The 27,513-nt window shown below is 36.8% G+C and overlaps 1 protein-coding gene across 2 annotated transcripts; it reads right to left on the reverse strand.

Moving 5' to 3' along the window:
- On the reverse strand, positions 1–26,949 carry quo (quattro). Of its 2 annotated transcripts, none has more exons than XM_027147067.2 (23): positions 26,720–26,949; positions 16,791–16,988; positions 14,388–16,302; positions 12,787–12,963; positions 11,985–12,108; positions 10,421–10,514; positions 9,898–9,984; positions 9,499–9,615; positions 6,573–6,671; positions 6,320–6,468; positions 5,994–6,132; positions 5,769–5,891; positions 5,353–5,547; positions 4,218–5,224; positions 3,501–3,750; positions 3,262–3,351; positions 2,668–2,895; positions 2,014–2,184; positions 1,678–1,855; positions 1,394–1,510; positions 929–1,186; positions 589–797; positions 1–486 (listed from the first exon to the last, which is right to left on the reverse strand). In XM_027147067.2, the coding sequence occupies exons 1-23, from the start codon at positions 26,738–26,740 to the stop codon at positions 445–447; spliced, it is 5,988 nt and encodes a 1,995-aa protein (XP_027002868.2). In that variant the 5' UTR covers positions 26,741–26,949; the 3' UTR covers positions 1–444. The 2 variants fall into 2 exon arrangements, with proteins under 2 accessions (XP_027002868.2, XP_027002867.2); XM_027147066.2 differs by having other exon boundaries at positions 2,668–2,898.
- Between the last annotated feature and the right edge of the window lie 564 nt (positions 26,950–27,513).

Consider the following 27,513-nt stretch of genomic DNA (forward strand, 5'->3'; position numbering starts at 1 on the left):
TAGCGAGTAATAACTTTTAATTTTGGTTTACATTCAGACATATACAGTACCTGTGCCAGTTACATCTACTGGAAAATATCAGTACTTCTTGCTACATTTTACAATACTGCATATACATATTTAATGGGAAACAGGAAATCTTCAGTCAGCATATACTGAAAAGGAAAAACAGTGCATACAGGAACCACAATAATTCTAACATTGGAAAACAATTTGGAATACAAATACAGTACAAAGCAGAAAGCAGAAACTAATAATAATAAAATAAAATAATAATAAATATTTTGTTGTACTTTGCAATCACACAGTAGAAAGATATGGTATCTGAGAACATACTTTTGTAATATTGAAAAAACAAGCACCAGTATGTACTTTTACAAAGTTTATAAGTTGATTTGGTAGTTCCACACGGTCAATAATGCTCCATGGTTGAAATAATATTATTCACACTTCAGTTGATTTTCCCATGTGATTACTCCCTTGAGCCTGCAATGTGAAGAAAAATACTGCATCATTTTCTATGTTCAATAAAAAAATAGAAAGTCTGTGCATAGTAAATAAACTCTGTCTACAATTAAATTTTTTCACCTTTGGTGGTTGGTCACTATTTTGAGTTTGAGGTTTAGAAAATGTGTCTTTGTGTTGCTGGTTGCCCTCCATTTTGTCGGGTTTCCCCAAGCCAGTGTCAGACAACTCTAGGGAGTGTACCTCATGTTCTCTTCCAATCACTGACCGAAAACTGTAGCCAGAACTGCTGAAGCCACTTATACTTTCCACTGAAGATTCTGAACTGTCAACTGGAACAAGACGAATATAAATAGCACTGAACTACCTGATAACTTCATTAGTTACAGTATACAGGCATTCTGACACAAGTGTCATGATAGAAGGTAGCCAGCAAGCATATTTTAGTTCATTAATGCCTTACCCAGCTGATTTTGCCTGACATTTTCTTGGTTTAAGTCATGTTCTCCTGGATTAGAGAATCTTCCATGGTCAGACACAGAAACAATTTTTGTACTAAGGCCAACGTGGTAACCAACAGGTGAGACAGATCCTCTACCGGATGAAGAGGATGAAGACGAGTGGCTACAAGATGACACACAGCTAGCTGAACCAGAAGAATTTGGTCTCTGGACAGGGAATCCTCGTTCAGTGTCGGACAACCCAGAGAAAACCTTATAGTCTGAAAACATTAAATAAATTCAGAAAAATTTTAGATATTAATTACACTATATTATATTACTTTGATCTACTTAAATATTTCTATAATTATTCCATAGTTTTCTTTAGTTAGATGTGTTAGCATATTGTGTATTGTAAGGAATCCTTCAATTTGTCATATATTATGTTAATATCATAGTTAATAAATAAACAATATGTTTTTCTTCACCTCGTCCTGTTAAAGCACAGTTAATGGCACGGTCACAGATGGCAGCTTCACTGGGCTTAATGTCCATAAAAGGCTTGCATCCAATTCCCATGAAGACCCTCTCTTGCATACGAATCTCTATGTGAAGTATCCAATAAAAAAGGCAATTAATTAGCTAAACAGTAAAAGCCCTATTATTATTATTATTGCTCTAACTGGTTATATCCTAATTCAAACAAAATGCTGCTAATTAAGGAAATACAAGGACATTATTAGCCAAACTTAGAAAAGTCCTGTCAACTGACTCCTGTTGTGTATAGCCTGATCCCACAAAATCCTCTCCAGGTCTATGGTCCAGTCTTTCTTCACTTCGTAACTTCTAGACTGTAGTGTGTATGTGTCCTGTGATTTCCTCCTCCGAAACCATATTTCAAAGCACAGCCCACTATCACCACAGTTATGTGTCATCCCAATGTCAGAGGTCTGTACAGGGAGTGGATACAGAAGAACAAAAAATAGAGAAAATTAGTTGTGTATTTGTATTGGACAGATTTTTGGTTTTGGCTTCAGGGTGTGACAACAGTTGAGTGATAAAACCAAACTTCAATATTGGAATGCACTACTGTATATAGGGTGATTACCTTAAAGGACTGTTTGTAGATATATATGTCATTCCCAACATCTGTCTTCTTGGTCTTGCTAAAAAGAATAAGATCTTGGAAAAGGAAAATATGTCTGTAATATTTCTTCTTTCTAAAGGACACCAAAAACTCATCTTGGCGAATCAGCTGCCCTTGTTCCTTCAAATTCACCTGCACAGTAAGTACAGAACTCAATCAATTATTTTTTAGTAGTGATAAAGTCCATAAAGTAGCAAAAGGTCCATCACAGTATAGCAAACAGAACACAACTGCATATACCAGATGTATTAATAATATACAAAGTGGGTGAAAGAGGGTGTGCTTTCAGAAGACTTATTTATTCAGTCCACAACATTCTTACTCACAAGGAATCAGAAATGATATGCTGTGCTACAACATGACTATTACTTACTATATTAGAAATCTATCAACTGGGTACTTATCAATCCCAAAATATAATTATTTTCAAATTCCAAATGTTGAATGTCCATGTTAAGTAAATATTAATCTCAAGATTTTGTTATTTTCATGTTGCCACCTTATAAATGAAAAGAGGAACTTTCTTTAAAAAGTATATATTTGTAATGCATTGGCAACTTTTAATCCTTTTGATCGCCTAAAGATGTACTATACTTTCTGCTCCATCATACTCACGTCGCATTCCTGGATGTCATCCATCGCAAGGAGGTTGTTGCCATGACGAAGCTGGAACTGGATGACCTCTAATGCAGCCTGCAACTCGGCTCGCTCAGGAGCTTTGTGTGATGTTGTGTCACACTCCTGTAGCATGTCCTGTAGAAGCAGACTGTATTTACTGATGCGCTGCACTGGCTTCAGCAGGTATGATGACAGGTCCATTTTGTCTCCCAGCAGCTGCTGTTTCTGCTGCAGAATTAAAAAATAAATGGATGTAGCACAGTGGATGTACAAGGAGCTTTCAGAAATAAAAAAAGGCTTTCTTCTCACATTATGTTGATTACCCTTTCTTAGATTATCAAGCACATCAAGATGCTTACGATCACATTTTATGCTATTCCAAATTTATTAAAGACTTGATCCAAATCCACATACTAATGGTGACAAGTTAAATGGAAAAACATTATATCATGTTAGGGTATAGTAAGTTGCCAGAAGACAAGTGGATATCAAGAACAATAGAACAGCGAAATGCTCCTTCAGTATGTGAATAATGTGACATTGATCAGTATGTGTACGATTTCCTTGTTACAGCACTTTGTTGCCTATTACCTTAAAGAACTCTTTGCCATGGTTGATCAACAGGTAGTCTGAGCGAGGTTTATTTTTGCTGTAGAGAGCATAGAGACCAAAACTCTCTTTCTGGATTTGAGAAAGATGTGGGTAAGTCTCACAGTACAGAGTCACAGACATATAACATAATTCTGGTTTAAGAGGGCAACACTGTGATTGCTGAAAGTAATTTTAAGGCTCTGTGTTTTATTTGGATCATATGCAAAGAACTTACTTACATGTCGCAGAAAACATAGTCCTACACGAAATGGGTGTTTTAGGCAAAGTTCAAGGTCTTTGAGAAACTGGTGTTGATGGAACTCTTTGAGTTTTTCCAGGTTTCCAAAGATGCTACCCCTTTGTCCCCTCAGATCTTGTGGTACATCTTGGCGCTCAAGTTCGGGGAAGTAGTGCTCCATAACATAGCCAAGTGCTTTCACATATTCTCTTTCTGTCTGTAACAACTCTTCCATGATGTGCTGCAATTTACTGCCCATGCAACACAGCAACATGAAGAGTCAAAATTTATCATACTTTAAAGCCACTTTTTGTTTATTCATGAAATGATGAAATAATTCATTATTTTGGAGTGGTCAGAATTAAGTTAAAAATAATAGTTTAAAAGGGACCAGTACTCTGTAATAGTATAACTCTAATCATGGAGTATCTGCCATGTGGTGATATTATGATGTCTCAAATACCCAAACGTAAAGATCCAAACCCTGATTCCCATTAAGTCTGGCCAATTTTAACAAGCTCTACTTTTAATCATTAGCATATGTTTCTTAATAAACAATATAAAGATGCATACCAGTACCTGATGTCATCACTTACAATAATTGAGAACAGAGCACACTCACCAACTGAATATTAAAAACAAATGGCCGACTGCTTCGAGTGTATGCAGATGTTACTTTTGTAAGTTGAGAGGGATTTCTTCTCTCTTGATTACTCACAGTAAATTACTGCTGTTCTCCAGTTCTGAGGCAAAGTTGCAGTCTGATGTATCCATTAATCTGTCTGGAGTTATAAGGTCTCTAGTCGGGTAGCCTGAATTTTTATCATCCATATAGATCCTGCTGCTTTTCTCCTCCTTCATCCAACCCTGTCTCGGGCTGGACACACTAGAACAGAAGCTCTCTTGCCGAGAAATTTGAGAATCATGGTCATCCAAAGTGACTCTGGGCCGATCTCTAATATCCGTTTGTATCCATTCTAGATTTATATTGGAAAAGTCTGGACAGAAGCTGTCTTGATGGTCTGAAACAAATTCTCTATCAGCTAGCAACACATTTGGTTTGCTGGTAGATATTTTTTGGAATATAGGTAATAGAGGCCCAGTTAACACAGAACTAAAATTTCTCATGCAGGATCCCTCACTGTGGGATCGTCCTAATGCTTGATTACTCTCATTCCCACCAAAAAGGTCAACGTTCCTCAGATCAGCCTCACTATGATGTTCACGGGGAAACTTTATTAATTTATCCGGTAAGAAGTTTACCAATGTTGATTCTTTCTGTTTATTTACAGATTCATCCCTAGCTTGTTTGTCTTGACTCTGTGTCTGTCTATGAGCTTCACACTGCTGAGCTTGTACTTTAATATTATCCAGGGAGAAGGTAGACTTAGAAAAAGATTGCAAGGAGACTTCATCATTCTTCAGAATCATTTCATCCCTCTGTGGAAATCTCTGAAGCATTTGCTTTTCATCCAACTCTAGTAGCTTCTCCTCCAATCTCTGCTTTACCTCTTGAGTCAACGAACAAGCCTCACTCCACACACAGACCACTCTCTGAGGTTTCTTAGTCATAGCATTACTCTTCTCCTCCTCAAAACGCTCATGTGAAAAGGCTTTAAACCTCTCCTGAAAGGATTTCAGTTTGTCTAGGTTTGCCATCTCTGGGTGCCAGCCCCTCTCCAAACGTTCCAGATAATGACTGCATTCTTTGGTAAGAGTAAAAGCCTGACAAATAAAGATGAATTGAATTTATCTCATAAGCTTTAGTTTCTACTTGGCATTTTACTCAACAAAGGGTAAATGAGTACATCACAAGTATTAAATAATCATAGTACAACAGGTTTATTTCTAACCTGCTCACAGAAATGAAATAGGTGGATGAATGCCTCCAGGTCAGATTTACGTTGCTCAGCTTGCAAAATGAAATCTGCCAAGTTGGTTTCAAACTTTGTCATGTGAATATGGAAAATTTCAGTCTCAGGATAACATGTTTCATGGATATTTCTCTCCACATATTTCTTCAATGACATTGCTTTCTCTTTTTTCTCCTTTAAAAAAAAAAGAAAGATATAGTTTCCATTAGATTGAAATATATATATATCAAATATTTCAAAACACATAAATTACCACTAAATCTAATACCGTAAGTGATTTACCGTAAATTGAACTGACAGATATTTCTTCTTAGAGTAAATTAATTCAAAGCCATAATTCACATTATGTGACATGTATAATTAAATAAAATTAAAGTTAGATCTACTTAGTCTACCTTTGCCTCAGTGAGAACAGCATGAATGTTTGTAAGTCTTTGCTCTAGTATCTCCCTGGTTTCTTCTGCTGGTTTGAGGTCCTTCTGCCATCTCCCAGCCTCCTCTTCACACCACTCTCTGATCTATGAATTATATCATTTCTATTTGAGAAAGTTGATTATCCCTTTGTCCTTTATTTAGGGGTTATTAGTATCTAATAATCATGCTCAAGGTAGGTGTCTCACTTTGTTAAGTTGCTCCTCTGTTTCCCTCAGCAGGAGCAAATGATCTAGATGCTGCAGTGATTGGTTGGACCTCATGACCAGAGTGTGGACTCCTTCTTCCACCTGGTTATACAGACACATCACAGCCTCCATGGAATCCCTGTAAAAAAAGAAGAGAGTGTGTGTGTGTGTGTGTGTGTGTGTGTGAGAGAGAGAGAGAGAGAGAGAGAGAGAACTTTTATTTGAAAGAAAACAATGATATGTAGTCTAAATATAGTAATTTGTCACACGAGCATGATCCATAAATTCTTTTGTAAAAGTACTACAAAAAGACGACAAAGGCAAACCTGTAGTCTTCAGACTGAGCAAATCTACATTCTTCCTTCCTCATTCTGGCTAGTATCGCACCACCATCTCTCTGAAGCTTGACCATATGTGTATCTTCAAGTACCTGCTTCATGGCACTCTTCTGTTCTTGGCTACACCTCTTTACATCCTGTGGTATTGGATTGGTTAGACACATATTATTGTAGACTAATTTAGACCTAGGATATATGTTATAGATTTATCCTAGGAACCTAACCCAGAATCCATCGGTACCTCTGCTGTGTCAGTTTTCTTGTTACTGTCCAATTTTCTTATAGCGCTCTGTAATAACAAGGCTGCTCCCTGAAGGTCCATCTGAAAGAGGAACAGTTTCTGGGGAAAACACACACACACACACACACACACACACACACACACACACACACACACACACACACACACACACACACACACACACAAGTGACTCCTGAACTGGTGCCTTGAATGAACAGCTAAATAAAAGCAACAGTACTGATTGGATCAGTTACAATATTTCAGTATATAGTATTACAGTCAATGTAACTGAGCTTCAATGACACGGTGCTCATTTATGAAAGTCATGCATATCATATATTCCCACACATGTTTCACAGCTGTACTGAAGTCCTGAATATGAACTTCAGAGACATACAGCCCTAAGATTTGGCAGGGCCTTAATGCATTTTACTGGATAGAGTCCATCTTTCTCAAAATTCAGCATTAATTATTTATGGAATATATTGCCCAAGATATTGGAAACATTCCTTTCATGATCAGGCAATTCATGTAGACCTTTTGAGGTACACATTCATGCTGTGAATTTCCTATTCTACCACATCACAAAGGTGTTCTTTTGAATTCAAATATGGTGACTGGAAGGCCATTGAAAAATACTGAAATCATTGTCATGTTCATGACAGTTGCTTTGTGACTTTGTGCATTATCAGGTTGCAAGTAACCATTAGAAGAAGGGAAAATGGCAGCCACAAAAGAGATGCACATGGATAGTATACTCAAATAGCCTGTGGCATTCTAGTGATTGGTATTCATGGGCCTGCAATATGCTAAGCAAACATGTATCACACCATTACACCACATCCACAGGCCTGGACTGTTAACAGAAGGCTAGATGGGTCCACAGATTCATCCTGTTGGCACCAAATTCTGACCCTATACCATCTGTGTGAAATGGAGATTATTCAACCAGGCTTTTTCCATTTTTCAACTGTCAAGTTTTGGCGAGCTTGTGATCACTGTTATTGGATGACAGAAGTAGAACTCGGCGAGGTCTACTGCTGTTGTAGCCCATTCACATCAACAGTCGAAGAATTGTGCATCCCTTGATGATTTTCTTCTGACCACAATTACAGAATGGATATTGTAGAATTTCTTACAGCTCAAACCAGCCTGGCTATTCTCTAAAGTCCACTCTCATGAACAAGCCATGTTTGTTTGCAAAGATGATGCTCTCTGAATGATTCCTTTCTTTATTGCATTACTCTGATCTATAGGGACAGTTTTGAAAAATACCAAGAGATCAGCAGTTACAGAAATACTCAAACCAAATACCATCTGAAACCATTAATCATGGAACAGTCAAAATCACTGAGATCATTTTTATTCACATTCTCATGGTTGATTACCCAAATCTACATGATTTTATTCATAACACTGCTGTCAAATGATTGACTGATTAGGTAACTGCATAGTTTGTAGGCGCAAAAAGGTTTCTAATAAAATGCTCTGTTTGTGTGTGTGTGTTTGTGTGTGTGTGTGTGTGTGTGTGTGTGTGTGTGTGTGTGTGTGTGTGATTAATTGCTCTACATACATGTGTGACAGAAAAATGATCTACCCTGAAATACTCTTAAGATTATCAAAGCGTGTGCTAACAGATATAAACTTCAGCTTCAATTTCCAGTAATTCCAAGAAAGATGTTTTCTTTACACAATTGTACCGGACATGTACTGTATAATCACTTTTTCTTAGGTAAATCTATGACATCTTTGGTTACCTACTGTAAATGCACCTTCCTTTCCAGTTACGGTATTGCTCAACTTGGCTTGCTTATACAGTACCTTTCACAAACATCCATTTCTTACTGACAGATTCTCATTCACACATGAAATACTTTCTCCTGAAAAGTAAGGAACAGTAAAAGTATATTTACAATTGTGGATTCCCTAAAAACATAATAGAAATTGTGAAGGCCCATATTTTGCACTATGAATGGATGAACTGTTAAATACTCCCACTAATAAAACAGTGATAGATGTTACAGGACACTTCAACATTGATAAACATAGCATTAATTATATCTCTGTGTGCATTGCCAATTGTTGATATGAGAGCAATGAACTGGAAAAAAAGGAGCTCAGGTAAACTCTGGGGCTCCAAAGAATGAATATTATGTTCCAAAAAAAGTTAATATGAGACCTTGGTATTGGAACGGCAAGACCAATACTTTTGATTTTGTTTCATACGGAAGGTATTTGTAAAGCAGTATTTCAGCTTTTATTCCCTGATCATCTAGTTACATCTAGTATTAAACAACTTACAACATGGCAACTTTTGTTTGAACTCACCCATTTTTCAAGAAATCACATAATGTTACTGTTTGCCTTGCTAGAATAATTCATACAGGACTATTAATTGAATAAATTAATCTAGCAAGGCAAAGAGTAACATTATGACCAACAAGAATGTGGGTGGTCTGCCACCAAAGGTGGCATGTTTTGAATTACTTAACATATCTAGAAGTAAATGTCAGGAAATGAAAGTTGAAATTCTGATCTATCATTTCAAAACAAAGGTCTTCAATAGACTTGGGCTTGTCATTTCAATACTTGTGGCAGAAAGTTGTGCTACTAATTTGAACTATGCCATACACTTCTTCATTTCAAAAGGTCTAAGAACTACAGATAGTTTAGTGTATATTTACTGTGGAACAGCTGGAATGAATGAGTACACCCACTGTTACATGAAAGATAAAACATTCATATTTCAGACAACAGTCACACTCATATTTCAGTGATATGCCTTGAACAAACATCTTATTATAATAAGCTCAAACAAAAGCCTAAAATGATTCAGCTGCATTTCCCTGAAAAGAAAGTCATATTAAGTAGAGTCAAATAGTATAAGTTCATAACAGTCTATTGTACAAACTGTGTACTTCCTTACTTGGTAGAATTGTAGCCAGTCAGTGTGATTATAAGGGAAAGATCCTCCTAGTTCACTGGTCAGTTGCTGTCCATCAACACATTTATGCAGAGCTTTTAGTGAAGTAATAATATCCATCTAAAGTTTGTCAACACAGAAAGGGAGAAAATGTTTATTTAAAATAAACCACAAGTTCAGTATAACTGTGACACAGAGCACAGCGTGTGCATCTGTTTGCTGTGTAATACACTTCATTGGCCTACTGGCTATAAAATTATACGGTTTATATAAACTTATACGTTTACGTCTGAACTGAATATTTTGATTTGGGAAAATATTCCATTCCCAATTATCTTTCTCCAATTTTTTATAAGGAAATTATAGTTAAAAAGTGTACAATACTATTCAAAATATTCTTACCTGTAATCCTGATGGTCTGTCAGCTCGAGGACTTTGGTCTTTTTCCACCAACAGCAAAATACTGTGCACAGCACGAGGGACCTGCTCCTAAAAGTCAACAGGTATTTTAATGCACATGTATACATGTGATTGCACATTTCTGTTTAATTCCGTTTCATTTTCATTCATACTTAATGCTATACAAATATTTAATTTTGTAAAGCAGCTTTACAAAAATATAGATGCTGTAATTAGAAAGTGTTAGGAAAAACTAAAGGAAAGGAAATCACTGTTAAAAATAAAGTCTATTATCTTCTAGGTGACACCCGATTGTTAGGGTTATAAAATACCAAGTTTGTTGAAAGGATGTTCACTATGAGCATCATAGTTTTTACTAGTACAGCAGCAGCTCTTGCATACAGGCATATAGTATAAACTGATATTGCATAACTGGAAATTACAGTTAATTATAAATACATAACTTTGATTCATTATACATGTATACATTACATCATTATAAGTAGGATAAAGATACTAAACTCACCTGGACCATAAGCAAAGCCTTATAGAGCACTGAGGGAATCGGGGTATTTCTGCTGTTAATTATGACTGTTAATCCCAGATCTCGAACTTGTCTCCTACAATGAGAACACAGACATTTAGTATCCACAGAGGAGTCACTTTGTACTTAATTATAAATAATTTGCTCGTTCAGTTGCAGCTATGCTTGAGGATCCTTTTGCTTTATGAATCTGCAGTTGTAAAGAAAAAGTGAAATTTCTGCATGACCAGATTAGGCTGAAAATGTTTGCTAGAAATGTGGGCTTCCATTTCTCCCTAGTCAGACAGTTAACAAATAGAATAGAAGAAATTCAGCTCAAGTACAGTGAACTTTTATTTGATATTATTTAGTTGGATTATTACAGATAATTATCATCACTGAGAAAGAGCTAAAAACAACAATAAAATCAATTGTACTAACAATTCTCTATAAACTGTGCTAACATTTTAAAGTGCATGTGCTTGAGGGCTCTGTGACACTGTAATGATTAGACACAGGCGAGTGAGGATCCAAATGCAGTTCCACTTTTATTGATCCAAGACAAAAAACAAGCACACAGATAAGCAGGCAAAACAGGGCAGAAAACTGAGCAAAACAGGGACCAGGAACAGAGACATTAACACACAACATACCAACAACGACTAACACCAGGGAAGTGAACAAACAGCATAGATATAGTGAACAAGAACCAGACAATCAAAGACTAAGACAACTGATGACTGAAGGTTGGTGTTCAGCATTCTGAATGTAGTGTACTATGTAGTGTACTTTACTGCCTCTCTTGTCTTACACCATGTTGTTTTTGCACACATGCATTCATGTAGAACTATGATAATGTACTTAATTCTTAGTTTTGTGTTGCTAGCATTCTGTGTAACACCATGGTCCTGGAGGAACATTGTTTCATTTCACTGTGTACTGCACCAGCTACATATGGTTGAAATTACAATAAAAGCCTTTTGACCTCTTAATATAGGGTGAAAAATAAATAATAAGTGTAAACTGGACAGTTAATTTAGACCAACCCCTCCCCTAAAAAAAGCCAGCTACTAATAAAGAAAATATCAAACAAAGCTAGCTATGTTGAAGCCAAGCTACAAAGCTAAATCTAATCTAATATTGGATATGCACGACAGACCAGTTATCGGACTATATATATATAATGTGTATGTATGTATTTCTTGACGATATCATCGGTTCTGATTAAGGAGACATGTTAAACCACAATATACTTAATGGTGTAGGTTGCAGTAATTATTTATTTACAGTTGCCTCATTCTGCCATCTAGTGGCCAAGATATGATGTTACATTTGTATGCACAGCTTGTTTTCTACAAGACCATTTCAGTTGGCATCCAAGTATCTACCAAAACAACGAAACCAATCAAATATTTGCATGTTTCTTCCCTTCTTATTATAAATCGTGAAATCTAGCTGACTTTTTGCGTGTTTAAAATAATAATAATAAGCAAAATAAACACATTCATATTTACTTCTTAAACCTAACATGCCTATGATTGTGCTTTTCTTTTGACATATAGGATACCTCGGAATGGAGTAAAGATAAAGGACCAGTTTGCAGAGTACAACAGGAGAGAGCAGAGGGAATGTCCAGCCATTCTTTCCTCCATGAACTTCGAGTACAGCTCTGCCAGCTCTATCACGACTGCCTGTGAGAGGCACAGAAAAAGCAATATTACACAGAGAAACAGTAATATTATGCGTGTGTGCAATTTTTGGGAACAAACTTAGAAACTTATTTTTTTAAATAATTGTGTAAAGCTTTTAGATTGTATCTGCAACTTAATAAAATTAATGGTATTAACTGATAATTAATAAAATTAACTGATCCAGTGCCTCCTACCTGAGTTGAGTTTTAGTCTGAATTTGTGTGTTGCACTTTGTAGGTTAGGATTAGGTTTTGTGGATTAGGATTAGGTCTACCCCGTGGTCTACTGTTTTTTTAACAAGGAATTTACTTTTTTCACATTTTATCAGTGTAATCCGTTTCGGTATATAAATATAAATAACTTAGCACATGAAAGCACATCATAACCTATTAGTGGAGGGATAAGTGGTAAAGAATAATTGTAAACTTTTTAATTATTTGTATTTATTTTATCTATTATTTTATTTTTTGCTGTGGTTGTTTTTTAAACTTGGGATTTACAGTATATCAACTGTTCCTTCATTTCACTCAGCTTACAAATACAGTGACTGGATTTGCAAAGCAGTCGAAATTCAAAAACAATATTTTGCCATTGACTTTGTATAGCTGTGGATAAATAATTGTTTAAAATAAATTACTATCTTATTTGAATGAAATATAAATACTCAGAACAGGTCACCTGGCAGACAGATGACGCCTATCTGGAGAACATTCTTGATGATGGGGTCAAGTGAAAGAGCAGTAATCTGACTTCCATGTTCAGGAGAGAGGTTTTGTAGCTGGGTTGAGGAGCTCTGGAGTACCGACCCATTCTGAAGTGCAGGGAACTGTTCAACTGACCCAGTAGTGGGCAAGTCTTAAAGTACAAAATAAAATAAAAAAATTACTTTTTTATTGGCCAAGATTAAAATGCAGAAAATAAAATACAGATGAGTTCATACAGTCTACATACATGTGACCCATGTAGCCCAGTGGTTAAATCTGTTTGTGTACAAAGTTTTGCCGACAACCTGAGATCAAACCCGGTGGGTGTCTCTGCAAGAAGCTAATATTGTCATGAAAGTGATAGCTGAGTGGTTAAGGTGATGGACTACTGATCGAAAGGTTGCAAGTTTGAACCGCAGGTCCACTAAACTGGCACTTCTAGGCCCATGTGCAAGGCCCTTAACCCTCAATTGCTCAGCTGTATAACTGAGATAAATGTAAGTCGCTCTGTATAAGGCGTCCACCAAATCATTTAAATGTTATGATCATAAGCGCAGCCCTATAAGTGGATGATCATAAGTGCAGCCCTGGCATTATAATAATGGTAAAAGCAATCAGAAGTTCATGCACACAGGATGAAACTCCCATCTCTGTGATTTACATAGAGATTGTTTATGCTGCACAAATCAGTCATAATTACTACAAATGTCTTCCAACAACATTATATAACATATTTCTGGAAATCCCATCTGAATAATACTTCAGTTGTTATTTTCCAAACTGCTGTTTTGAGCATTCAGCTCCATTATGTGGAGCAATTGGGCTCTCTGTTTTACTAACACACAATATTAACTCTTACAATGTAGTGTTTCTTGTCTTCAGTTAAAAAAGACATCAAACAGTCTTCCCCTGCAGAGGAGAGTGAGGGAGCAGTTATTTCTGGCTCTTCATACTGGAATTTTGTCCAGCATAAATGGCTTCATTCTGCTGAAGTGGGGGATGAGATGAAGGCGAGGAGAATTCTGTACTGGAATGCTGTACAAACTATGACCTCTGACACTTGGCCCCATGTTATTATGTACTCTTTTTGGAAGACCTTTTGTCAGGACAGACTGTCAGGACAGCACATTCCACTCTTTGTGAAGGAGATGAGTCAATGTCATCTGTTAATCAGTCCACTTGTAGGAGACCAGTTTTGTTATAAGCATGTAACATGACATTGAGCTGACCCTCTTGTCGGATGTAGACCAGACATGCACACAGCTAGAGTAAAGTCTACAAAACAGATGTGTTTTCTCTTCAAACAATCACTCATATCAATCATGCTTACATATGTTTATGTATAATGTGAGCTCTAAAATATGCATATTAGACAGAGAGGGAATCTACAATCAGATCAGATGCCATTTGAAAACAAGTGTAAGGTTTCGATAAAACGTTAAGCATTTGCTTCAAATTAATATAGTAGAATGGTAGGTGACAGATATTTCTAATCATAAACATCATTTGGTGAGGAAACCCATCAGATCCAATAACAACTTTATAGTATGTAATAAATTCTTTGTTGCTTCATACCATTTTTTGCTGCTTTTCTTCTGTCTAGTTTTGGGGACACAAGTCCAAAGGTAGTGCATTTTTTGTTTCGTTGGTCCCGAACTCCAGGAACCATGGGAATGATCTCTGGACAGACATCAGTGCGACTCCTGCTTGATGGCCTATCCTCCTGTGAACACTCCCTTGCCGACTCTGATACTGAGGAAGTAGAGCGAGCTTTAGGCTTTCTTTTTGCCAAAACTTTTAATGCCAGTACAGGGTTTTCACCACATTGCTTGTTTTCACACGTAGGTCTTTGTTCGACTTGAGTGTTTTGTTCTTCAAGCATGTTCAGACTTTTCTGTGGGTGAGAAATTAGAGAATGTCTCTGACCTGTAGGTTGTTGAAGCGATTTATAAGGAGGTGCAAGGCCATACACAAACTGTTCTATTTGCCTTTCCTTGCCTGCACCTTGACATTTGTAGGCACTGGTCTCTTGTTTGTGACTTCTGTGGTCTGGCAAAGCCCTTAGTCCCATTTTGGGCAAATGTTTATGCACATTGGTCCACATTTGATGGGGTTCCTGCTCATTCAGGAAGTGTTGCCTGTTGACATTAACTGCTCCGTTATCTTCTGGTACAGTTTTCTGAAGACACTCTAAAGGTTTTTCAGTAAGAAAGTGCCTTGAGTGCTCAGATGTGCTAATACTCGACAGTGCTGTGTTCATGGACTGATGTACTGTGTTCCTATGAATTTGAACTAAGCTCTGGTCTTGCTCAACTGAATCTGGAAAGGACTGCATTGGGTTTTGCTTAAGCTGGGATAAACCTTGTACTGATGAATTGCTCAAAGAGTCAGTCCCAAGGTCAACTTCTTGTGCCTCATAGCCTGGTTCAGCTTCTCCTAAGCCTGGCCATGCTTCTTCTAGGGGCACTATTGTGTTTGCCTTCTCAAAACTTACTGGGTTTTTTATAGCTGCTAAGTAAGACTGACGATGTCTACCCTTGGATTCAGAACCCTTCTGTGGATCTTCAGAAAAATGATTACTTCTTGAACATGGAACACAGTGCTCATCGATCAATGCTGCGGTTTCCACACATGGGGTGCTGGCCTCTTTTGAAAGTGGAAAATAAATGTGCCTTTTAAAAGACACTGGATGTGAAGGAATAACCGATATTTTAAAGCCTAAAGCATCCTTCTCTTTGGAAAAATCCAAAAGATCTACATAGTCCCCCTCCAGCTCTTGACTGGACCTGCTTTCGCACGTATTTGGGGAAACCCAACCAATAGGTTTGCCTACAGGATTGCTTACAGGTTTCATTTGCTCCCTCTTAACAAATTTGTTGCTACTTTTCACTAATTGTTTTGAACCTGCAACACCATTTTTAGCTGGAAGGATCATGGTTTCTGGTTCAGGAGTTTTGGAAAAAGACATGTTTACAGGAAGCTGCGAGTTGGGCTCGTCCTCAGAACAATCTAGCTTTATCAAAACTGCAGTTGCGCATGATGTTTTAGATACAATATTAGCTTTTGGCCTGTCCAGAAATTCAGGATTGATCACTTCTCCCCAGGGCACCTTCACAATCCCCTGATCAGAAGAAAGCACACACTGATGTAGTTGATTACCATGGCGACCCTCATTGATTTCCCTCAACCAAGCTTCAGTGAAAATGCAAGGGTAGGATGTCTCTGGGATAGGAGTCTCCTCCACAGCAGGGCCTTCTTGTGCCCTAAAGCCTGCTAGTAAGACTAGATCCTCCTGTGCCAAGATATCCTCCTGCACAAGGAGGCTCTTGAGTACTATACGTGCTGACTGTTCCCCAAAAGGTTCCACCTGCAAGTAGAAGTCTCCAGGACGTAAAAGTAAGGGGTTAATTGGGGCTAGCTGGATTACCACACGGTCTCTCAAACAGAGAGGCCAACCTTCACATTGGAACAAAACATCAGAGTACTCAGCCTAGAAAGAAAAAAAGACAGATGAAATGAAAATTATGGTTTTTGAACATACTATTAACTTTTAGTATGAAATTTAAATTTAAACCAACAAGGTTTCAGCATGGTCTTACTTTTTTTTACTATGTATTCTATATAAATATTATTGAGTCTGGTCAGACTTTGTTTGTTTCTTATTATTTCTTATTCTAAAGAACCTCATTATTAGAAACTGCCTTTGAGAGCATTTACTTTACTTTTTGAAAATGAATGGATGTGGAAACTTCTTGGATCTAAGCCAGAAAACTCCACAAGGAATAAAGCCAGTATAATGGCTTCAGAATTTTCTAGTGATCCTAAAAGTAACCCTCTGATTACTTTAATTATATTACAGAAAAGACAGGAAATATAAATGCAGCCTTAAGGCATGTGTAGTGCTGAATAATCTGTTGAATGCTGAGATGATGATGATGTAGTACTCCATTATTTGTGTGTCTAATTTGTTGTACTCACACAGGCAGCCTGTTGCACACTCTCAAGGATGTGTTTGGCTGGAATGAGATAATCCAAAAAGCACTGCAGTGCGTCTCCCTGGTAACGTGCATCGATGGTACGAAAAAGCTGGCTCAGCACCGTAGGAGCAGTGGCCTCAAATGGGGGGTAAAGAGATGACAATGCACTCTGAATGGACCAGTCCAGAGAAGAGGAAGTCTGAGAGAAAAGTCACAGAGAGAGATTGGGACAGAAACACTGTTTTAACATTATGTCTGGGAAACCACACTTTTACATTTATTTTTACTTTGTCAAAGACAACAAGAAGGAATTGATTTGCTAGAATTGAATTGACTTCTGTTTAAGCAAGGAGTGCATTTTTTAATATTGTGCCATTTTCAGTCATATCTCATTTAAAATGCTTAACCTTCCACAGAAGCAAACCAGATTAGACTAGATAATGAAACCACAATAAAACATGGTCTGAATCACATGCAAATCATATTGTTTATTGTTTTAGGTAACATTAACAAGTAATTAACTACAAAAGTAACACATTGTAAGTAATGACAACAAAGTAGTTAGTAAATTAATGTGAATAATTGTCACATAAATAATAGACATATGTAAATGAATCCTTATTCCATTCTTAATGACCAGTAACTAGGGTATAAGCATGTAAAAACTGAAGTTTAGCATTCTTTTAGCATACTGTAAGTAACAATAAAGTAATGTGTAGGTTTGCCTTTCATTTAAAAATGGCAGATGATATTGTAGGTTACTTTGTAACATCCACTGTACATCCACTGACATTAAAGGCTGACTTAGTAATGAAGCTCTGCATCAATCAATGTTTAGTTATTTGTGATTAAAACAAATCAACATATGTTAAAATGTCTATCTTTTTGGGCAGTGAATGTTTATTAGACATTTTATTGGACATTATTGGACAAACTTCAGTCGCATTTAATGAATAAGCCATCAAGAATCAAATCCTGGACAGAAAAGCATCAGTTACTGTATAACAATGATTATATGGCATTATTTATTTTTGGTTCATATTCCAGGTTTATGAGTTATTCTGCCAGTGCAAAGTGGAAAAACTGAACACGTTCTAGTGAAAGCAACACAGTACATGCATGTGTAGTCTACCATGTGAATTCTACAGGCTTAAAACCAATATTCAGTATTCAATCACAACCTTAAACGAAACATGCTGAAGTTCTGTTTTGTCATTTGGATTTGGTTTTAAATCATTTAAAATCATTCATACTGACAGCTGCAGCCAGATGCTGTTGATTTCTTTGGTTGAAAAATATCCCAGACAGGAAGTATTTAATCTGCCTGGAACAGAGCAACAAACAACTAAGCCTGAAGAAAGAAACACCCACAAGATTGCTCTTTGAGAGCAGATATCTGCAAGTCATTTTCATAATGTTACAATTCAATTTAGCCTCAGTTATTTCATTAAAACTTCAAATGCAAACACTGTACACACATGCACACTCCCACACACACATTAGCCAAACCTACTTCACATTACAACTAGAATATATGATGTATTAAATCTAAAATACTGTTATTTATAATGTTCCTGCTGGCTACACAATTGTATACAGATCCCCAGAGAATTGCATGAAAATTGTAACAAAACTATTGCAAACAATTAAGCAGTATTACATTAAATCAGTATAACAAGCTGACATTTTGTGAGTTGCCACAATTGAGAAAAAATAAAAATGGTTAGGTTTCTCCCTACAAAAGCTCAATCCACAGCCAAGACATGAGCGTGTATAGAGTGTATTACCATTCTATTAGTCATACAGTAATACAGACTGTGAGGTCATGCCCTCACCTCAGAGGAATGCTTGCTCTGGATTTTTCAAAGCTTTTCTAACCATAATGAATTTATTTGATAGCGAGTCGTTGAGCTATGTAGCCCATGAGATGTGATCTTCTGTTTGCCTTTTCATCAAGATCTGGGATTATAGAACTTCAATCCAACAGTAACTTGTTATTATAAACATGTTCTTATAATCAAATAGTCCAGGTATGATTATTTGAGAGACAGAAGCAAGTTGTTATTATGTTTGACTTAAGAACTTTTAATCTGATGAGAGGCATATACACCAAAAAGAGAACTGAAATCTCTGTACAGTAGATAGTAATTTGAATTACTAAGTCATTTGATGCAATGTTAGTATTTAGACAATTTTTTGCATGAATAATAACAATTTCCAGTTGATTTCTCTGGCTCAACATGTCTAGTTCAGGGTGGTCTTTTCTTTGTTCTATGCAGGCTCCAGAATCCTTTGGCTGACCTCCCTTTCTTTCTTTCTCTCTCTCTCTCTCTCTCTTTCACTCACTCTCTCCTTTTTCCTCCCTTACTGAACATTCTGTTTCTGTCCTGCCATCTTGCCTCTCTTTAGGCATTATATATTTTTTCATTTGTTTATTTGCATACAAGTGAGAGCATTTTTTACATGTGGTTACAATTATACTTGAAAAGTATAGCTGCAAGCAGCGATGGCGGGCCCTCGCGCGCTTTTTTAATCGCTATACGATGCCTCCCAGAAAACAATGCACGGTGGGCAAGTGCATGAAGTGGGTAAATATCAGTGGACTATTTTACGTTGTTACTGACCCATTTGGGGACTGTAGGTAAATGAAACCCCACATTTTAGACAAATGGGGGCGCTAGTGAGCCACTTAAGAGACATGCCTTTGTCTGACCTTTTTGTCCACACTTAACAGCCGACAAATGTGATGTATGTGTCAAATTTAATAGTTAATTTAAGCACGCCAAAAGCCTTAAATATGCCTGAAATAAGAGTAAACTTTGACACAATGCCATGGCAACATTGTTTGAGATATCAAAAATCCTTTCGCAATTTCATATTAGATTCAATCGCATGAATCCTCTAGGAGGAGTATTTAAAAGTTCATTGCATGCAACTGTGAAAAAATCCACCTTTGTGACTGACACACTTCCTGGGGCCTGTTGGTGACGCTATACCCGGGACTCACAATAAGCACATTGATGCAATCAGAATCCTTGCCCGAACATACCCACCATCACAATAAGACATTTTTTGGCTTAGATAGAAGACACTTCCTGTTTCTCTGAATTCGCCATAACTTAGTCGCCTCGCCATGGCAGCACCGTTCAAGATATCAAAAATCCCTTCTCAATTTAGCAAGTGCAATGTCTTGGCATCATGTTGACCACTTTTGGTGTCAATCACATGAATTCCCTAGGAGGAGTATTTAAAAGTTCACCACATGCAACTGTTGTGACTGACACATTTCCTGGCGCCTGTTGGTGGCGCTATGTCCGAGATTCACAATAGGCACATTGATGTGATTGGAATCCTTGGCCGAACATACACACCGCGTGTCATCCCAATAAGACATTTTTTGCTTTAGATATTAGACACTTCCTGTTTCTCTGAATTCGCCATAAATTAGTCGCCTCGCCATGGCAGCACCGTTCAAGATATCAAAAATCCCTTCGGAATTTAGCAAGTGCAACGTCTCGGCATCATGTTCACCACGTTTGATGTCAACTGCTCAAAGTTTAAAGCGAGAAAGTCTCATACATGTGCGTACATAATTGCCCGATCTGTGCACAAATGTTTGTTTTTTCATTACAGGGGGCGCTACAGAGCCCCCCTGCCACGCCCGTATTCCAGCCTTTGCCCGAGCCTAGCGTCGTACGACTCTGACGTGTGTGCCAAATTTCAAGAGTTTTCGAGCATGTTAAGGGACCACAAGTGGCCAATGTGCAAAAAATAAATAAATAAATAATAAACCCGAGCAAAAACAATAGGGCTTCGTACCATTTGGTGCTCGGGCCCTAATAATGGGACAATGATACTCCAAAATGAATGGAGAAGAAGCAGTGGATGTGATAAGGCTGAGAGTCAGTACTTAGCTGGGTTCTACATCACTGATATGCAATTTGGCTTTTTCCACAACACATTAAAAATTAGCACAGATGTCAAACAAACAACATAAAATACAATCTATAACAAACCCCTACTGCATGCACTGTTTATCTACTATGGCACTTGAGATAACTAACCAACTAACTATCATTAACTGAAACACTATACAGTAACTCAAAATAAACAAAATATAGCTATGTGCAAACATCCATTAAGGTAGCTGCAGACTTACACACTTCTGTGGCAAATTGTGCAAATTGTGCCAGTCACCTTAATCAATCAGCATTTGGCTGATTGATTCATAAGTTGGATAGATAGATAGATAGATAGATAGATAGATAGATAGATAGATAGATAGATAGATAGATAGATAGATAGATAGATAGATAGATAGTTAGATAGATAGATAGATAGATAGATAGATAGATAGATAGATAGATAGATAGATAGATAGATAGATGGTTTTATGGACGGACGGACGGACGGACGGACGGACAGACAGAGAGATACACGGACGGACAGACAGATAGATAGATAGATAGAAATTGTAGTTGTTCGGGTCAAAGCTGGTTTATAGTTCCGATGTGAAGCACGTTTATTTATTTGCATCAGTGGTTTATGGAAACGAGTAGCTTACCTTAGCCTGCCATCGAGCATCTACTCACTATGCTTACCCATAAACTTTAGGGCTCTGTGCAAGACTCTCAAGTACTTCAAAATCAACCTTGACAAACCTTGACTTCACAGACTTTGCTTTGTGCACAGGAGCACTATCATGCTGGAACATGAAGGGAAGGGACATCTTAATACTACAGAGACATTTTAAACTATTGTGTGCTTTTAATTTTGTGACAACAGAAAAAACACACATATTCATGTGATTTGTCAAGTGTCCACATACTTTTGGTCACATAGTCTATACTGTGATGTTTACACAAGAGCTACATATTTCTTGGTTTATTCAAACCTATTATGTATCATTATATTATTTTAAAAAATGCATTAATATATTTTTATATCCGTGCATTATCAACTAAATATTGAGAAATTTGACTAATAGCTAATCCATTTACTTGGCATCTTACTACTGTACTGCAAGAGAATAGGATTTAGCAAGCCAAAAATATCCACATGCTCCATATTTCAAAAGATCTTTATCCAACATGTGTTCAATCTTCAAAAGGCAAAATCTTGTACTTTCAGCTGTCAAATTTCAAAAGACCCCCTCCTTCTCTTCTCTCAGCAAGTATCTCGCTCCTCTCCTTTCTTCCTGTCCCTCCCTGCTTTCTTAAAGGGGACAGTGTTGTCTTTGTCTTGGTGCCACTCTTATTTAATTCCTTACAGAGGGACCAGTGGCATAATGTTCCCTATTCACACAGTCCTTTTATTATCTTTGGAACCCAACAAAAATTGTGTACCAATCTAACATCAGATCATAAGCTGTCTGCTTACCAATCCACAAATTTGTTTAAGCATCATCCCTGCAGACCAACTGAAAAATTTCCAAATTAATTTCCATGCCATAGTCTAATCTTCTTTCAGATATTTGACATACAATTCTTTCTGCTGTATCTGATAGCTGTGATTAAAATATACCAACCTAATACATTAGCTATAATATATACAAGGACTATTGAGAAGACTTTATTGATATTAAGATGTTATTAATACAATCACCCTTAACTGTAAATGTAAGCTTTCAGTACAGAGGAACGTCTAGGACACCACAGGTGCAGAGAATCTAGGACACCTGAGAATTTAACTTTTCATCAAAGTTGGACACGAGGAACAGAAAGTGTAGAAGGATCAACAATCACATTCAGCTATACTGTTTGCCCCACAGCCAATTTGAAATGAAAATGCAAAACTCAGCACCTGCTGTGGTGTTTGCAGGGTTGGAGAAACAGACAGAATTTGCAAGACTTTACCACTGCTTTAACAAGCAAACCCAATAACCTCAATCATGGCTCCACCTTCATGCAGTCTATATTCTGTATCAAACAATGAGAAAGTAAATAAAATATATGAAAATTCTTGTGAAGTGTACTATGGAGCCAAAGTACCAAAAGTGCAACTGATGTAGAAATAACAGAGCATGGTCTTCTGCCAGATGTCAGTGGCTGAACATCTGGCTTGAGGTACAACTCATCAGCCTGCTCTCTCTGTGTGACTCTGTCAGGCTTTCCCAGGGTCAAAACACAGAATTTTATTTGGAACACATGCTCCATATTGTCACTCTCCACTTGTGGCACAGAAAAATAATAAATCCTGACTAGGCCACAAGATGGGTCAGTAAACAACATTCTGCAAGTTAAAAGTGATCTAAGACAAGAATTGTCAATGACAGAAGTCACTTCTCCACTAGTGGGATGAATGGTTCTGCCTACAGAAATCAGAACTCATAAATCAAAACTTTTTTAATGTGCATCGACATAGATGATGCATATTGGCAATAAACCTGGGATGACAATTACTTGAAATGAAAAGACTTAATCTCAAGACATTACAGCAGATGCTGATTAATAAACATCCTCAAGACGAAATAATCCTTACAACAAAGTCTCTTTTTCCGAGAACTTCTGATCATTAAAATTACACGTTAATCATAGACATAAAGCAAACAGTAATAATAATCAAACTATGACAGACACAAATTAATTTAATGAATGAAAATACAGATGAAGTATTAGGATACATACAGGATCTTTTGCTGACCCACAACATCACTTTAGTTTATCTTCCTGTCCTAACTTTGGTGACAGAAAACAGAAAATAGATTTTTTTTTAATCTATTTTATTTTGTCAACATCCCTGTTACCTGTTCTTTAGATACTGCTCCTAAGCTGGTACCGCACCAGTCCTATTATCATAACAAAACAAACCCTGGCCCAGTCTGTCATTAGTGAAGGAAAGAATAAGAACGTTACTTTTGCTTTGTTTGCAGACATGCTATCAAAGTGGATGCTAGTAGCCAGTAGGTCAGCTAATTTAAATACCAATTTATCATCCTTCGATCATACCAGTAAGTGTTTGCCTTTGAATGTTTTACTTCAGAGGATTTAAGGACACTGGATTGCTTAATGCATTTGATTCCTTGCTTGTCTATCAGCTTTCTCTTGATGAGTCGATAGTTAGCAAGGTGAGTAAAATATAGGTTTGTGTAAGCTTACGTGAATTTTTATGGAATGAATCCATTGGGGCCACACAAATACACTGTGAGTTGTTTGTGTGTATGAGAGGAGGGGTTGACTAGAAGCTGTTACTTTCCATTGACTATTACAGCCAAATAAGCATGCTGGCTTCTGCAGGCAAAAACAAGTGTGCAGAGGTCTGCCGCTCAGCAGCTGGGAAGAAGACGCATAAGACTTCAGTTTGTGGGAATCACAAACCATAAAACTCAAAATATTTTAAATATTTGGCTGTTAGGTTTGTGTTTAGTGGTAAACACAGCTGTCAAATCAATTTACGAGAGAAATAATTTTATAGAAGTAAAATATATATATATATATATATATATATATATATATATATATATATATATATATATATATAAACAAGCATTATATAAATGTAACAAAAAATATAATACAATATAAATGTAGATACAGTATATATTCATGCAGTATTCATTCAGATCAGCCAATCACATGGTAGTAGCATAATGTATGTAATCAGGTCAAGATGTTCAGTTAATATTTACAACAAACATTAGGATTTTTGTTTGTTTGTTTTTATCAGCATTTTGTGTAAACATTAGATACTTTGTTTGAATATCCCAGGAGATCAGCAGTTTATGAAATAATTAAACCTTTCTGGCACCAAAAACCATAACACATAATCGCACATTCATGTTTTGTCGGCACTTTTTCTAACGATCTAAAGCTAAGCTGGGTGGTTTGGGACAGCTGAATGTTTCACCTAAGGATATTTTTCAACTATTGACAAGTTTTTTTCACAATAGAGGCATTAAGGAGATAGAGATTGATCTGAATCAAGTTAAAGGTTAATCTAGAAACATCTCAGTGATGATCGGTGGAACGAATGGAATCAATATTAGCTACATTTCAAGTGTATTAACAAGGTTCTATTGATACATTGACACTGTTAAATCCCAGATAATGCCTAGAAATTTTCATGACATGTTATTGCTTAAAAAGTTACTTACTTATTTCTGTCAGTGTGTGAGTGTGTTGGCAAGCACAGAAAACATGTATTGTTCTCATACTTTTGATATTTCAGAAAAGCAAAATTATATATTCATTGTACAGAAAAAAGTATAACAAAAAAATGGTTGAAAAAAATTAAAATAAAAAAGGTGCATGTTAATAAGAACAGGTTAAATACAAAATTTTACATTAAATAAATTTGATGCATAAAACAAAGTTGGAAATTGGGCTTGGTGGGACTGAATTTTAATAGGTAAAAGCTGTTCACAAAATAGAGCTCCTCAATTATTGAGCGATAAATTAATCACTAATAGTGAGATAGATTTAGATTTGAAAGTTATGTTTCCAGTTCGTGTTACACTTGCAAGATCTTGGCTGGCAACTAAATTGATTTGTTACACATTTTCTTTGGGTATGTAGCATATATATGTGAGGATGTCTAGGAATAATAAACAGCTACCTCACATATTCTCACCCACATATTATGAGTAAGACATTAAATCATTATGAAATCTAAATGGCGGCTCACTGCGTTCTGAGAGAAGCCAGTCCCACTTTGGTTCTGTAATTACATTGGTGGAAAGGAAATGCATGCTTCAATTGAATTACTGTAGAAAAAGTTTAGCAATAGAAAAGTGAGATGATAGCTAGATGAAAACTGGTGAAAAGACAGACCAGAATCATTTGCTGGCCAGAATCGGTCTGCTTCAGGATAGGCCCTTCGTTTAATATGTGCTGCTGAATATTTGTTGAAAAAAGTGTAAAGCTGCACAATATTGGTCAGTTTTGTAGAACACTGTAAATATACTGTTAAAGGGTTAAGCACTAGAACAGGGAGAGTCTGTTTAAAACTTAATTTGTATAAGAAAAGCTATAAATAAATGTATTCATAAAGGTAATAGTGCTTCCGTCTAGCCTCCACAAGCACCTACAAACATGGAGGCATATTTCTGTATGCATCTAAAAATTTACTTGGAAGCCAAAATACATACCGTATTTGGAATAAGCAAGTAATATGTTCTAAACATATACATGTTTATATAATAGAAAAGAATAATAGCTGCACTTTTTATTTTGTGTTTGATTTTTTTAATAATGTGCAGGGTTTGGATTAGAGGTGTGCACGAGAATTCAGAAATTAAATAATTTGTCCTCATTAACTGCCTGCTCATGAATGTGGTGCTTTAAAATAGGCTCCTAAATTATGGACAGTATGGACATCTCACAGTCTTATTTTTTTATTTTATTTTTTTAGATATTTAACATACAAACATAATTACTGTAATGTGCTATTTAATATTCCTATAGTGCCCTTTATTATTTAATTACAACTAAAACATGACTAGTCACTGTGGAATAAATAATAAATATTAATTTAATAATATTCCCCCATGCACAGTACAGTATTCAGAAAACAAAAGGTACACACATGTGTGGGAACACATGCATGCAAATACTCAAAGTTAAATATTTGTGTAATGTTTATAGTAAATTCTAGTCAATACTAGAAAATCTTTCAGTACATATACCAAAACGAAAAACTAAACTGTGTGGCTCAATAATCTGTAATACTTCCCATATCTGCTTTCAGTCTGCAGAGTAGATACAGTGTAAGTTAAGGTCATTAAATAAAGAACACTACTAACATTGAATCCAACACAATGCACTTAAGGCAAAAAGTAGAGCGAAAAGCAGTACTTTACCTTATCTTATAACGGTCTACTTCCTGCTCAAAAGTTAATCAGCAAGCGTGTTAATCACAAGTAATGTAGAGAAGCACTATGGATTAGAACCGCAAAACATAGACAAAATATAACAGCAGGACCATCAGTCATACCATTTTGGTGATACTATCCATGTTATCCAGCTGTCATCTTTGTTTATCCATGCAGAAACTGGTTTCTTTTTGCAGACAAACTTATACCCAAAGACAACATATCTGTATTGCTGTCCAGTTTGAAGATGCTTCAGTGTTTTGGCTGAAGTAGCTCACTGCCATTCTACTGCACAGCAACAAAAGTTGCTCTGTGCCAGAAAGCTTGTTGCTTGATTTGGTACTCTTGCTTCCTGACTACTTTTTCAGGGAGGGAGGGAAGGAGGAGAGAGAGAAAGAGGTAGAGGGAGGGGAAAAAGAGGGGGGAGGAGAAAAGTTTTCTCTAACAGAGGAAATCCCCCTTAAGGCTTTTCATATTTTTCCTTACTTGCAGTTCTGGACTTCATATCTATCCCCCCAGCCCAGTCCACCTCATAGGCTATGAGGAACACACACTTAGGTATAAAATACGCGCACACACACACACACACACACACACACACACACACACACACACACACACACACACAGTTCATTCACAAACAAAAAGACCACTAAAGACCCACTGAACCTTTTTCATTTCCTCTGTTCAGCTTCAGTTCTCACTCTAAGCCCCTTCCCTCTCTCTCTCTCTCTCTCTCTCTCTCTCTCTCTCTCTCTCTCTCTCACACACACACACACACACACACACACACACACACACACACACACACACACACATAAACCCAGTTGGAGAGAAAGAAAGTGAGAGAGGGAGGGAGAGAAGGAGAGAGTGACAGACAGTGAAAGAGAGTGCAAAAAGGAGTGCAGACAGACCC

Source organism: Tachysurus fulvidraco, chromosome 5, assembly GCF_022655615.1.
Source record: "Tachysurus fulvidraco isolate hzauxx_2018 chromosome 5, HZAU_PFXX_2.0, whole genome shotgun sequence".
Lineage (NCBI taxonomy): Eukaryota > Metazoa > Chordata > Actinopteri > Siluriformes > Bagridae > Tachysurus > Tachysurus fulvidraco.

Coding starts and splice junctions, on each gene's coding strand:
- quo (XM_027147066.2), bottom strand. CDS start 26,740: ATGGATAGTATCACCAAAATG. Junction 16,989..26,719: donor TGGATAGTATCACCAAAATG/GTATGACTGATG, acceptor CTTTTCTCTCAG/ACTTCCTCTTCTCTGGACTG. Junction 10,515..11,984: donor TATCTTTACTCCATTCCGAG/GTATCCTATATG, acceptor TTCTCATTGTAG/GAGACAAGTTCGAGATCTGG.